Source organism: Chelon labrosus (assembly GCF_963514085.1).
Source record: "Chelon labrosus genome assembly, chromosome: 4".
Lineage (NCBI taxonomy): Eukaryota > Metazoa > Chordata > Actinopteri > Mugiliformes > Mugilidae > Chelon > Chelon labrosus.
This window is the reverse complement of record NC_140340.1, coordinates 24,569,891-24,583,605: the sequence shown is the minus strand read 5'-3', so window position 1 is coordinate 24,583,605 and position 13,715 is coordinate 24,569,891. Positions and strand designations below refer to the sequence as shown.

At 42.5% G+C, this 13,715-nt stretch overlaps 1 protein-coding gene across 1 annotated transcript; it reads left to right on the top strand.

Annotated features, from left to right (window-relative positions):
* Positions 1-1,112: 1,112 nt before the first annotated feature.
* On the top strand, positions 1,113-13,614 carry LOC311486810 (metabotropic glutamate receptor 6-like; the record flags this gene model as incomplete). The annotated part of the gene is given in 12 exon segments (XM_084542822.1): positions 1,113-1,127; positions 2,235-2,265; positions 2,268-2,827; positions 5,889-6,105; positions 7,099-7,234; positions 7,420-7,574; positions 7,861-8,001; positions 8,101-8,301; positions 9,059-9,198; positions 9,953-10,576; positions 10,651-10,962; positions 13,232-13,614. Coding segments are annotated over 12 exon segments (2,772 nt in total). The 3' UTR covers positions 13,472-13,614.
* Between the last annotated feature and the right edge of the window lie 101 nt (positions 13,615-13,715).

The following is a 13,715-nucleotide window of genomic DNA, read 5'->3' as shown; positions in this document are numbered from 1 at the left end:
TAATTTTGGGGGTGATAAAGAATTAATTAAATACTTCCAACTTCACTCTTTCCAAAAATAGTATGATGTTGTAGATTGCCCTGTTCTCCATGCATGCAACCATTCATCATCATAAATATCTTCACCTAATTCTCTTCACGAGATTTAATTTCTAACAAATACTTGATGCACTCTTTAAAGGTGTACTGTATATGCTGGCACAATAGACGGCAGTAGTGATACTGCTGTACATTTGAGCTTCTAATTGACAGATGAGATGCAAACTGATCTGGGGGCTGCTCTCCCCAGAGCATCAACCCAAATCAATAATAAATCTAATCCAGCTGCATTCTGTGGTTCTGTGGTGCAGAAACCTATTTTGTGCTCTGATCTTCTCTACCATTGTGCCAGCGGTGACAGGTGTGTGAAAGCGTGTGTGTGTGTGTGTGTTGTCAGCGTGCTTGTGTGTCTGTGAGAGGGAGTATGAATCAAATTGCTGCTCATCTAATCTCTCAAAGTGACGGAGTTCCATTATGCCGAGGGGGAGGGGTCTGCATTTGCTTCGGCTGTATGAAAAAAAAAATAAAAATGGGCTAGTCCACCTAGTGCTTTCTTCACAGACGCCTGCATGATAATCCCAATCTGTGGCCATTAGTGCTCTGAGAGAGTGAGTGAGTGAGGAGAGGGTTCAACAGAGAGGGAGAGAGAGAGAGAGAGGGGGAGAGAGAGAGGGAGGGGGTGCCTAGACAGAGATGCACATAGAGGAAAAAGGAACGGGAGAGAGAGAGAGAGCTTTTAAGGGATTTGGCAGTGATTTGTAGAATCTCACTGCTGTAATGTTGCGCTTTTTCTGCACTTTTCTCTGATTCTGCCATGACACCATACCCTACAGCCTCAAAGCTCAGGGTTTTCATTTTGTTTCCAGAAATCACGGCTACTTCTTTTTCAGACCGTTGATTTTAGTGTGTTTTGGTTATTTTTGGGAGTGCACGCACACTATCTGAGATGATAGAGGATTTACTTTTGGTGAGCAGAGGAGAGCCTTGCCTCTAAACATATAAAATCACATTTTGGACTATGGACGGAGGCCTGCATGGAGGAGCTCATGTGAAGGATAAAGTCAACGCTGGTTGATGAAGAATGGGCAGGTAAGAAGTAAGGAATTTACCTTCTTGTATGTTTCCTGCAATCATATTTTTTCATTAGTCTGCAACAGTTGTGGGATAAGGTTTTTGCACATTCAATTCTTATTCTTACCAATTTGGAGAATCTTCAACTGATTTCCATGATTTACACTTTCAAGTAAAGTGCAGAAAAAAAAATGAGCCTCATAAATGTTTAAGTTTGCATTACATAGTAAGGACACGGCATGTAAAAATAAAATCGAGTTACCTTTAATAAATAATTTGCTGTGCACAAATTATACAGATTTTAAAAAATAAATTTGCTATTGTAATTTAAAAAAAATGCAAGAGTTCAGTTGAATGCTGTGGGTTTTGCCAGCCACCCTAGTGCAGGTATAATTAACCTGCTCCAGCTTTTGGAGCATGAAATACTGTGAAGGTTTAGGGATGTTTTCTGTTTTGCAAAATTTATAGTGTTTTTCCATCATGGGCTCTCAGCCCTTCGGGATAAAAGCTCCCAGTATTCACTCTGTGTCCTCCAGCATGCTTTCTAAAAGTCTTACTTCGGCCACAGCTTAAGTGTGTACTTAGACTTAAGGCTTATATTTTGTCATTTTTCTTTCATTTTCTCATCTCTGCATCAAATCAGAAGTTAGACTGCAAGTTTAGTTTCGCATCTACACACTTTCATGATTTTAGCACTGACCCTGTGAACTCCACAGATGATGAGCAGAATTATGAAGAAATATTTCTTATATATTTATTATTATCCTATTGACATGTTTTCATCAGAAGCTATAGGACTATATTGGGACTTATATTCACAAATGTGACAAACCAAAGCTCAAGGTTGAACTGTTGAGTTTGTCTGTGTTACATTTGTTATAAGCCTTGAATTTGCTATGACATATGCTACAGTTTGGTGCTATATAAATAAAAGTATGAATTAAACTGAATATAATGTTATCTTCAGCTAAGCACTGAAGAAATGTTTTTGTCCAGCTTTAAAACTCTTTTATTGGGAATGCTTGGAAGGATAAGGATCTAAAGGACAAAGTTGCGCTAGCAGTCAGACAGTTTGTAGCATGCAGTGACTATGATGTGTTGATAATTAGATGTTAACACCCCCAGGTGTCAAAGGTAGAGGGAGTGGCCTGGTGCTGTCAGTAACTCTGCTGGTCATCATCATGACATCAGAGGCCCGCTCGTCCCATCAGTGCTGCTGGCTCGCTGCATCGTTTGGATACCACGCATGGCTTCAGCTGCTTTGGGTTCTGCTGGTGTGTATCGGTCCATCCTCATGGGCCCAGCAGGGCACACAGCCCCAGTCCATCAAAATCGAGGGAGACATCACCCTGGGCGGGCTCTTCCCGATGCACTCCCGAGGGCCCGCTGGGGTACCCTGTGGGGACATCAAGAGAGAGAAGGGGATCCATCGGCTGGAGGCCATGCTGTACGCCTTGGACCAGATCAACAGTGACCCGGACCTGCTGCCTAACATCACTCTCGGGGCTCGGATCCTGGACACCTGCTCCAGAGACACCTACGCCCTGGAGCAGTCGCTCACCTTCGTCCAGGCCCTCATCCAGAAGGACACCTCAGATGTGCGCTGCTCAAATGGAGAGCCTCCCATCATCCCCAAACCAGAGCGGGTGGTCGGGGTGATCGGGGCATCTGGCAGCGCTGTGTCCATCATGGTTGCCAACGTTCTGAGATTGTTTGCGGTGAGACTTTTTCTTTTTTGAATCTGTCTGTAAAAGAGGCACATGAGTTGGAGCAGTGGTGCCACCACATGAGGTTGGGGCCCAAGATGATTAAAAGAAAACAGTTTTCACAAAACTATGATCATTATTCATGAAATGTTTCTCCTTCTTTTTGAAATATAAATACTGGACACTTGGGATGTTCTGAATGGTTAACTTGTTATCCTCTTTCCCATCTCCACTCCGGGGGCGTAATAATAGAGATAAGTTCTTTTCAAAGCCAAGGTCAAGGTGTCTTTAGTTGAACCTCTAAAATGCTTCAATGGAAGTAAGCGATGTCACAAGCCACAAGAGGCAGACTTAGAGAACAATTACCAGTGAGTCAGCAAGTTGCTCAGTACTCAAGAGAATGAACTATTAGGAATAGATCATGAATTTTAGTGTCGTCAGTCACCAGCAGACTGCCTACGTGTCAGAACTCACACCACCTGTGCTTTGTATTGTCCAGTTAGTCCACTACAGATCTGGTTATCAAGCATAGGTGCAGGTTTAAATTTGAATCATTCAGAAATACCCTTAGTTGATAATGTGGACATTGGCCATCATTAGCTTGTAATAGCATCACTAAGAATTCACTGAACAATGGACATGGCGAAGTTAACATCTCACTCAGATAGTCAATAGTGCACGTATTCAGTTTGAAATGAGAATGACAATGCAACTCAAAGAGCTCAAAGGGTGTATAATCTGAATGAACTTCTGTATCACTGGCTGTCACATTCTCACAGTGCTGTGAACCCATTGTCATGGTTGGCCTCTGCAGGCTAATCCATGTTATGTGTGCAGTGTTCAGTTGTTGTTTTTTTTCTCTCACACAATAGACCTATGATCACTGATTACAGTGATTACACTTTGCTTACAGTGATGATGTGATACCAAGTCAGTGTAAATCCCACATCATGTACTCTGTCACAAATCTAGAAGAAACATAAACACTAGCCAAATTGGCCTAATTTGTTTGAGATGAAAATGAAACCAGACATTTCCACATTCATGGATGTTACTTGTTGCAGAGATCTTTACGGTGGGTGTGTCGAGTCGAGAGCCAAGGAGGGACCGCTTGCATACAAGGCAGATGTTAAATACAGAATTATAGATCCCAACCTCCACTAAGCCCCTCTCAGCAGCTCAGGACCCTGGGCTGAAAATAGAGCATCAGGGCAGCAGGATGACATTGGTTCTAGGATAACAGCAACTTGTGACCAGCGTGGCGTAGATTTAGCTAAATGGCGCGATTCCTCCGAGCATCCATATGTGCTGCTCTCTGGATTCAGGATGCTAGTCTCGTGTTCAGTACACTCTCGAGTGTGTGATGTTTCAGCATCTACTACACATACAGTTATTATGTTTCTGATAGTAGCTGGAGAACAAACAAAAAGCTGTAGCTCAGGTAAAGGTCATTTTATATTACTGGTCTATAATAGGACAATAACAGGACATGCTGCAGTCATTCAATGCAATTTTTTTTTTTTACAGAAAACCTTTTTTAAATCTTCCTTATACTCTTGAGTCTTAACTGATTGACAGGAAATTATTTGGGGACCTGAAATTTCTCTGTTTTAAATCATTGTAACCATAATATCTATGAGTTTTGGGCTTTACAAACTAAGCAAAGTGAGGGTGCACAGTGTAAGCTTAAAAAAATAGACTAAATGACTAGGCTATAAAGTAGGTTAATTGAAAATGTACTAAGTAGTTGACCTGAGAGTGAAAATATTCATTAGTTGCAACCCTATTCCTAATAATCCCTTTAATTTTGTACCATCCAGCATTTCAGGACACTGTTTTGAACTTTAGCAATTGCAGTCGAAACTTAATTTTCTTTAACTTTAATAATTCAAAATGGCTGTAAGTTCAGAAAAACGCAATTAATATTCTTTCAACTTTTAATGAACCTCTTGGAATGCACCGGAAGGCACATTTTCCCTAGACACACAATCATATTTCTGAGACACTTTCAGTCCGTTATTGACTGGACTGGACTGTAAGAGGATACTTGCGTTAGTGATACAGCTCATTGATTGTAGTAAGTGAATTGGTGCAGATGCTTCTGTGGGATTAATTTGGAGAGGATTAGAAATTGGGCCGCTCATTCCAAATTTGTATGCAAACATTTGAGTTGCCTCGCTAACACCGATGCAGACTCTTCTGGGCACCGATGTCTCTCTGTGGGCCCGTCGCTCTCTCACAAGCTTTTAGGAGAGTTTCGGTCTGGAGAAAGTTCACTCCTGGTGCTGTTGTGGAACACAGAGGCTGACCAGTAAAGTTGACTTCGCACAGAGCAGCAAATTAAAGCTTCATCAGAATTAAATATATTGTATGGCTTACAGCTGAGAAATGCTAACCTTTTTCTAGTCTCTTGATCTCTGTCTCTCACTCTGTGCTTAACGTAATTTGACTAAAACCCCTATAATCCTTCCAGATAATCTGTGAAATGGTTCTCTCGCTCCTCTCTCCTTCTCCCTTCACTACCCCTTGTGTCTACCTTTCTCTCCTCGTCCCGTCCCAGAGGGCCCAGTGTTAAGCCACGCTGGGGGACCAGCATTAGCAGGTCCAGGGTTGAGACCGTCCACATAAACTGTGTCATTAAAGAAGTAGCACACCAGTAAAATAATCTTCTCATCTATTTTTTTTTCTCCAAACAAATGCTTTTACTGCTGTGGTTCCTGCCATCTGTATTTCACCGTGACGTTGGCTATATCCTCGACACGAACCAGCTCTGCACAGACATTACTGTGAGGTTGCCTCAGTTCTGAGAATCACTGAGAACACACAGATCTCTGTCATAGTCTAGTTTGGGGATTTTAATGCACTACAAATTGACAGTATTAATGTCGAAGGCCTCCACTTAGACAGGGTTTGTCTGTGAGTAAGTGGTGCGTCATCCCCTGGCACGGTTCGCTTCCTCTATTTGTCATTCCCTTTACCTTTGGATTTACATACTGGCCTAATTATCAGCGCTTTCCATGTTTTCCACTTGACCTGACCCTTTTGTCCCCTCTGATATATCTGTGTGTCTCAGATCCCCCAGATCAGCTATGCCTCCACTGCCCCGGAGCTAAGCGACAAAAGCCGCTACGAGTTCTTCTCCCGTGTGGTGCCTCCTGACTCCTACCAGGCCCAGGCCATGTTGGACATAGTCAAAGCCATGGGATGGAACTACGTCTCCACACTGGCCTCTGAGGGCAACTACGGAGAGAGCGGTGTTGACGCCTTCCAACAGATATCCAGAGAAGCAGGTCGTGTCTGCGACTGTATGAATGTGAAATCACAACTGTGACAATAAGGGATTACTCATTTGTAAAGCTGTGTTGTTCTCGCTCATTAAAAGACTAAAATAGGAATGAGCAATCCTTTAATACACAACAGAGCAAGCCATCATATGGGTTTAAAAGCTGAAATAGGGTTCTGATTCAATATGATCAGAAATAATACACGTACATCAGGGATCAGTACACTGCTATACCACCGCCTTGTTTCTAGCCACTCTAGCAGCGCTGTCAGTCTCACACTTTGATCCAGACTATTCCAAGGTTTGCTGTTCTGATCAATCGATCCCTGACTTCTTCATTTGCACCGTCATGATGCTTATATTTGTGTGTTTTTTTAGTAAATTAACCAAAGCATTGTATTATATATTAATATTGTTAAAACCCAGTAACATTTCCATCAGCCTCAGCTGTACTACTGAGCAAATATTAGCATGCTAACATGCCAAATTAAGGCAGCAAACATAGCACCTGCATGTTTGCAATGTCACTGTGATCGTGTTAGCATGAGTCCAAAGTTCTTGGACTAACAGTGCAGACTCTAGCATGACTGTCCACTTTTGTATTATTAGTTATATGATTATAAATTATTACACAGTGTGATCATTTATTATGTCTAGTTTAGGGACTGAATTATAGCCATGCTAGTGGCTATATGAGGGTGGACAGACACAGCGCTTTGAGATAAATGCTAACAATGGCGACACTGATATATTGAAATAACAGTAAAACCTATTCACTGTTGTGATTTAGTGAATTAGCAGGCTAACATTTGCTAATTAGCCTGATCATAATGTCATCCTGAAGGGTAAAATGTCACTATAATTATATCCTTGTTTATATCCTTGTTTTTGTGTTATGATATGGATCGGTAAGAGTGTTGCATGCATGATTACTGTCATAGGCAGTGAGGAAAAAAACATGTGCGATCATACCAACATATTTTCATTGTTTCTGACACAGGAGGGCTGTGCATCGCACAGTCTATAAAGATTCCCAGAGAACCCAGACCAGGGGAGTTTGATAAGATCATCAAGAGACTAATGGAGACCTCTAACGCCCGTGGGGTCATCATCTTTGCCAACGAAGACGACATCAAGTGAGTGGAGCTCTGCTGCATGCCATGGCAGAGATGTAGAAATCCTCCAGTTGACAAAAATCTGCACAAGGCTGCTGTTTTATATTTTTTTGCCTAGTCCTTTTTGATAATCCTTCTCTGCCGGGATGCAGAGAAGCAATCCAGAAAGTACATAATCAAGTACAGTATATTATGTCCTCTTTCAGACGGGTCTTGGAGGCTGCCAAAACGGCTAACTTGACAGGACACTTCCTGTTTGTCGGCTCTGACAGTTGGGGGGCCAAAAGTTCCCCAATTCAAGACCAGGAGGAGGTGGCTGAGGGTGCTGTCACCATCCTGCCCAAGAGAGCCTCTATTGATGGTAGGAGAACATATTAAATCAGATTATTAGATCTAAGTCCAACCAGCTTGATGCAATATGAATACTTAAGGCAGCCTGTGGCATATGACGTTGATAGATGAGTTTAATAGCAACGTATCCTTAAAGGAAATGAATGATGGGTCTGATAGTGATATTAGATTGAGTTAAAGCCATATCTCATTGTGCAAACAACACACAAGATTCATACTCCAGCATATCAATCAAAGGCCTGTCGTTTTGATCGGTAGGTGTGATTTTCATGAAAATAAAATGTGAATTGTTTCAGGGTTCGATCAGTATTTCACTTCAAGGTCGTTAGAAAACAACAGGAGAAACATCTGGTTTGCAGAATTCTGGGAGGATGACTTCAAGTGCAAACTAACTCGTCCTGGCATAAAATATGACCCCGGCAGAAGAAAATGTACAGGTAAGAAAACCACCGATCAGTGTGCAGGGAAGTTTACTGTGTGAGTGAGCTCTTTGTCTTCTCATCTCCTCCTCGTGGGACATGTTCACTGTCTGCCAGGTGAAGAAAGAATCAGTCGAGACTCTCAGTACGAACAGGAGGGCAAGGTTCAGTTTGTGATTGACGCTGTATACGCCATGGCCCACGCCTTACACAGCATGCACCAGGACCTCTGTCCTGGCTTTATGGGGGTCTGCGACAAGATGGACCCCGTGGAAGGACGGATGCTCCTCCAGTACATTCACTCTGTGACCTTTAATGGTGAGGTTTCAACTTTCAGTCTGGTTATTTTTCTTATTTATCCCTCTCATGTAACGTGCCATACTGTACATAAAAGAAGAGTTTAATTACTATGTTTGAACTGGAAGAAAAACATTCGGTTAAAGGAGATTTATGTGGGACAAAGCCTCTACTTTTCCACGGCTGCTCTGTGTCACTGCACAAGTTTCGAAAACAAACAAATTTAAAGAGAGAAATAGCAGAAGGGAGGTCAACTTGAAGATGCACGCTTTGAGATGTTTCTGCTAACTTCAGAATGTAGCTCTCCAAAACATGACCCCTCCCTGGGGCTGCCTCCTCGCTCTTCTCTATACACAACGCTACTGCTTTTCATCCTCGTCTTTAATGAAAAAGTCACAGTTTAGAGGGGAAAAAAAGCGTTCTATGAAAGCATCCTATTTACTGCTCTCCCTTTGCTGGATGACCTTGTCTTCTATGGAAGATTTTCTGATTCAGTGCCTGCAGGGACCTGAGAGGAACATTCAATCATGTTAGGTCAACAGAACAGAGTGCACTGAAAGACTGTACACGTAGAGGAGAGCCTTCACTAAAAAGCATCCTGCACTCAGCTTTCACATGATTGCACAAGACTGAAGTAAGCAATGCAAGCTACATTCAACAGTGTGTGGGTGTTGTCTCTGCCACTAAAGATATAGGTGCTTGGTAGACACGCTAAAAATGCTCCAGAATCACTTTTTGCTTTTTCTCGGGTCACTAAAACTCTGTCTCCACCTAATAGGCAGCGCAGGAACTGGAGTGATGTTCAATGAGAACGGAGACGCTCCGGGTCGTTATGACATCTTCCAGTACCAGATGTCCAATGTCAGCAACCCTGGCTACAAGGTTATTGGCCAGTGGACAAACCACCTCCGACTCAATGTAAATATCTGTTTTCAATGCGCTTGTATTTGAAGTACACCTGGAAATGATTTTTAAAATTTTTTTTTTTTTGCATTTTTCTAATGAGAAGAATAGAAATTGACTTACTTGAGGATAAAGACCGAAAACAGGGGATCTTCCTCTGCCCAAATGTTAAGCTAGCTGTTTTTCCTGTTCCCTGTCTCCATGTTCAGCTATAAACTATAGACTATAAACTATAAACTTCAGATTGAACAGACAGGTAAAAACAAAATGTCAAGAAAACAAAATGTTTTTCCAAAGACTCTTTTTCAAACTTGTAAGGTTCCTTTTCTTAACGGAAGCCGGTTAACTTAGCATAGCCCCAAAACTGAAACAAGAAAACAGCTAGTCTGACTGGGTTCAGCGGTAGCAACATCTGCTTACTGGCAGACCTAAAGCTCACTGGATAACATTTTTTAATCTCATTTGGTAATTTCTTACAAAAACCAAAGAGTTGCATTATGGTTTTATGGAGGGTCGTGTGCGGGACAACTTCCGGCAATAACTTACTGGAATTAGCAACACCAGGCTATCTGTTGTCTTGTTTCCAGTCTTTATGCTAAGCTAACTGGCTGCTGGGTGGACCTCCATAGTTGGCATGGGCCTACATGTTATTGACAGAGTTGTTTTTTTTTCCTCAGCTAACTCAACAAATAAACAGAAACACTGCATTATTCCCCAAACACTCATCATATTGATACAGCATGTGTATGTGATTGTGTACCCATTCTAGCCGGAGGAGATGCAGTGGTCGGGTGGAGACCGTAACATCCCAGAATCTGTGTGTAGTTTCCCTTGTGAGTCTGGTGAGAGGAAAAAGATGGTGAAGGGCGTTCCCTGCTGCTGGCACTGCGAGCTGTGTGATGGCTACCAGTTCCTGCTGGATGAGTTCACCTGCGGCATGTGCCCTTTTGATATGAGGCCCTTAAAGAACCGCACGGGCTGCCGGAACACACCCATCATCAAGCTGGAGTGGAGCTCTCCCTGGGCCATCATCCCCGTCTTCCTGGCCATCCTGGGCATCTTGGCCACCACCGGGGTCATTGTCACTTTCATCCGCTTCAACGATACGCCCATTGTCCGAGCCTCTGGCAGAGAGCTCAGCTACGTGTTGCTGACGGGCATCTTCCTCATCTACCTCATCACCTTTCTGATGATCGCAGAGCCCAGTGTGGCCGTCTGCGCCTTCCGCAGGTTGCTACTGGGCCTAGGCATGTGCATCAGCTACTCCGCCATGCTCACAAAGACAAACCGGATCTACCGGATCTTTGAACAGGGCAAGAAATCAGTCACACCCCCTAAGTTTATCAGCCCCACCTCTCAGCTCATTATCACCTTTATACTCATCTCAGTGCAGGTAAACTTGTGAACGTGTCTTTCACGTACATCAGCCAGGTCTCTTGTTTCAATCTAACGCCCCTTTCTCTACAGTTACTCGGGGTGTTCATCTGGTTTGGCGTGATGCCCCCCCACACCATCATCGACTATGAGGAACAGAAGCCTCCGAATCCCGAGTTTGCCCGTGGAGTGCTCAAGTGCGACATGTCCGACCTGTCCCTTATATTGTGTCTGAGCTACAGTATTGTGCTGATGATCACCTGCACGGTGTACGCCATCAAGAGCAGAGGAGTTCCTGAGACCTTCAATGAGGCCAAGCCCATCGGCTTCACCATGTACACCACCTGCATCGTCTGGCTGGCCTTTGTACCCATCTTCTTTGGCACAGCACAGTCAACGGAGAAGGTAGGAAATTTAACATTTTTAATTGGGTTTATTCTGAGTTTGGTACCATGCAATTGTCATTTCATTTTAGGGTGTGTTTCAACCAATACAGAGAAAAAAAATGGTCAGAGCCATTTTGTTGTAAACAAATTCAACTCCATGGCACTCAGTTGATGTGTATGTTTACATTGATGTTATTCCTCTGTCCATCACCGCATATAGCCCACCAAACGATTGGATTGGGACAGTAGGTTTTTGCCGGGGATTAATAAACTTTAGGGGAGGAGTAGGGGAGGTCTGGGCCATCGCCAGGACAGGTCAGTGTTAGATAGTGGATATAGGAAAATCCAGATTTTTCCAAATTTCCGTTCAGGAAAGTTTATAAAATAATAATAATGCAATTAGCAATTGCTGTTACTAGCTGATAAAAACAGCACCATATGAAATAGTTCAAACTGAAATAATTCCAGAACATGTCTTTATACAATAATGCATGTTAGAGAATCCAATAATATAAACCCTTTTAATGTGTTATGAAAGAACCACTTCTACTAAAGAGAACGACAACAACAGCAAATAACTGTCCATCAGTAATCATATGGAAAAGCCGAATCATTATATCCACAAAATTGTTAAATACAGATAGCTACTGAAATGCCTGCTTGTAGCTATGTGTGTTCATTATCCATTCCTTTACCCATTAATCACCCATCACATTCTTACAGGGCTGTAGTGGAAGACACTGGATGAATTATTTTAAAAAATGCAAAGATAATCACATGCATGTAACCACAAAAACAAAAACAGATAACAGCAGCCAATCTTTACATTTCTGTTTCCACATCCACTGATGCTTTTTTGATGCAGCAGCGTAAATTCAAACATGTGTAATAAAATTTTGACCCGCTTATTAATAAATTTGATTACAGTCATTTTAAAAAATGTATAAAATATATAATGTATAAATACATTCATTTCTTTATAAGCATTTGCAAGGCTCTTTACTTCCTGTGGATCCTTTATATTAATACCAGGGCTTTAAACAATGAGGCTAAACTAATTGTGCAATACACAATAACAGTGAATTCCTCAGATGTTCAGACTGAAATTCGAGTATTGTTGCTTGTCATATCATATTTTCTTCCTGCTGTACTCACAGGGACATCCTGCCTCCACTGTACTGAGAGTTTCATTTAGCTCGTAGGCTAGTTTCTGCCGTCGCAAAGTACGAGACTGTTGAGGGGGAATATTTGAAAAACAGAGATAGGCTTTGACTAATAGAGAGCTGCATTATGATTCAGTCAGGCCGAAACAATTAAAGCCCGAGGTGCTTTCAAAGTCTTTTCACCTCCTTGGAATGGAAATGAAGTGAATTAAGAAAAGAGAGGGAAAGGAGGTCAGATGAGATGGGAACCCCTCGTAGACCAATCCAGCCATCCCATTCAATTAATCATCACGTAGCAAAAGGCCTAAATATAGGCTGTAACTTTTGTGTGACTCATGAAAGGAGCGATCGCTGTGCTCCCATCATGCCTGGGATCACGTGTAGGAGGAGGTGATACCTGTCTGATGATTGAAATTACGTATAGAGGCTCCATCCACTGATCCAGAGTCTCTCTGCTCGCCTTGGGCACAAAAACACAATCAGCTTTACATCTACGGTAAATCACCACAGCTTCTTTCAGAAGTGAAGAGGTCACAGAGAGGAGCACATAAAAAGTACGTCAAGGATGATAAAAGAAACTCTGCTGCATGTGTGTCAGCCTGGGAGATGCCAGGATGAGCTTCTGCTGCTGAGGGCAGTGTACAATGTCTGACTTATTCATGGAACAAATATGTCTTATTTATGACATGCGTGGCTTTATTTATTCATGACCTGTACAGTTTTCTTGAATAATGAGTTCATAATGTATTGGAGGCACATCTCAGGAGAAGTCACATCTCATTATTATTGTTGGATATGCAATAAGAGAAAGAGCAGTAAGGAAGAGGAGAAGTGGTCAAAGTCCATAAATAGAGCCTCTTTCCTGACTACATATAGCGGGTCATCAATCATTCATCAGGCGAAGAACACCACCATCCCTGTTTTGAGATGAAACCATGATGTATTATGACAGTCTATATCAGTACATACATACATCGTGTTGTTTTTCAAACTGTTCATAATGATGTAATGAATTATTTGCTGCACGCTGAAACTCAGAGAATTCTATGACATTTTCAAGAATTAACAGCGGACAGTGACCAGAGTCGAGAGAGGTTTTCTCATTCCCCCGTGTCTCTGTTGCAGATGTTCATCCAGACCACCACCCTGACAGTGTCCATGAGCCTGAGCGCCACCGTATCCTTGGGCATGCTCTACATCCCCAAGGTGTACGTCATCATCTTCCACCCGGAGCAGAACGTCCAAAAGAGAAAGCGCAGCTTCAAAGCTGTGGTGCAGGCGACCACCGTGTCCACGCGCCTCTCCCAGAAGTCCAACGACAAGCAGAACGGGGAGTCCAAGATCGAGCCGGACAGGTCCCAGTGAAATGGCACAAAATGACACAGTGAGGTGGTGAATGAAAAGTCAGCATTTACTCTAGCTTTTGACTGGATTGTTTACCCCTTTACCCCTTTATTTATGGACTGAAACACCAGCAAAGATGTTTGTGGGTTCTTTTCACTCTTGCTTAGATGATTTAAGTCTGGAATGAAGCACAAAAGGAAACATGAAACGGACAACTATTTAGCAAGCTTACACGAGACCTGAGAGGATACTGAACCATCTTGAA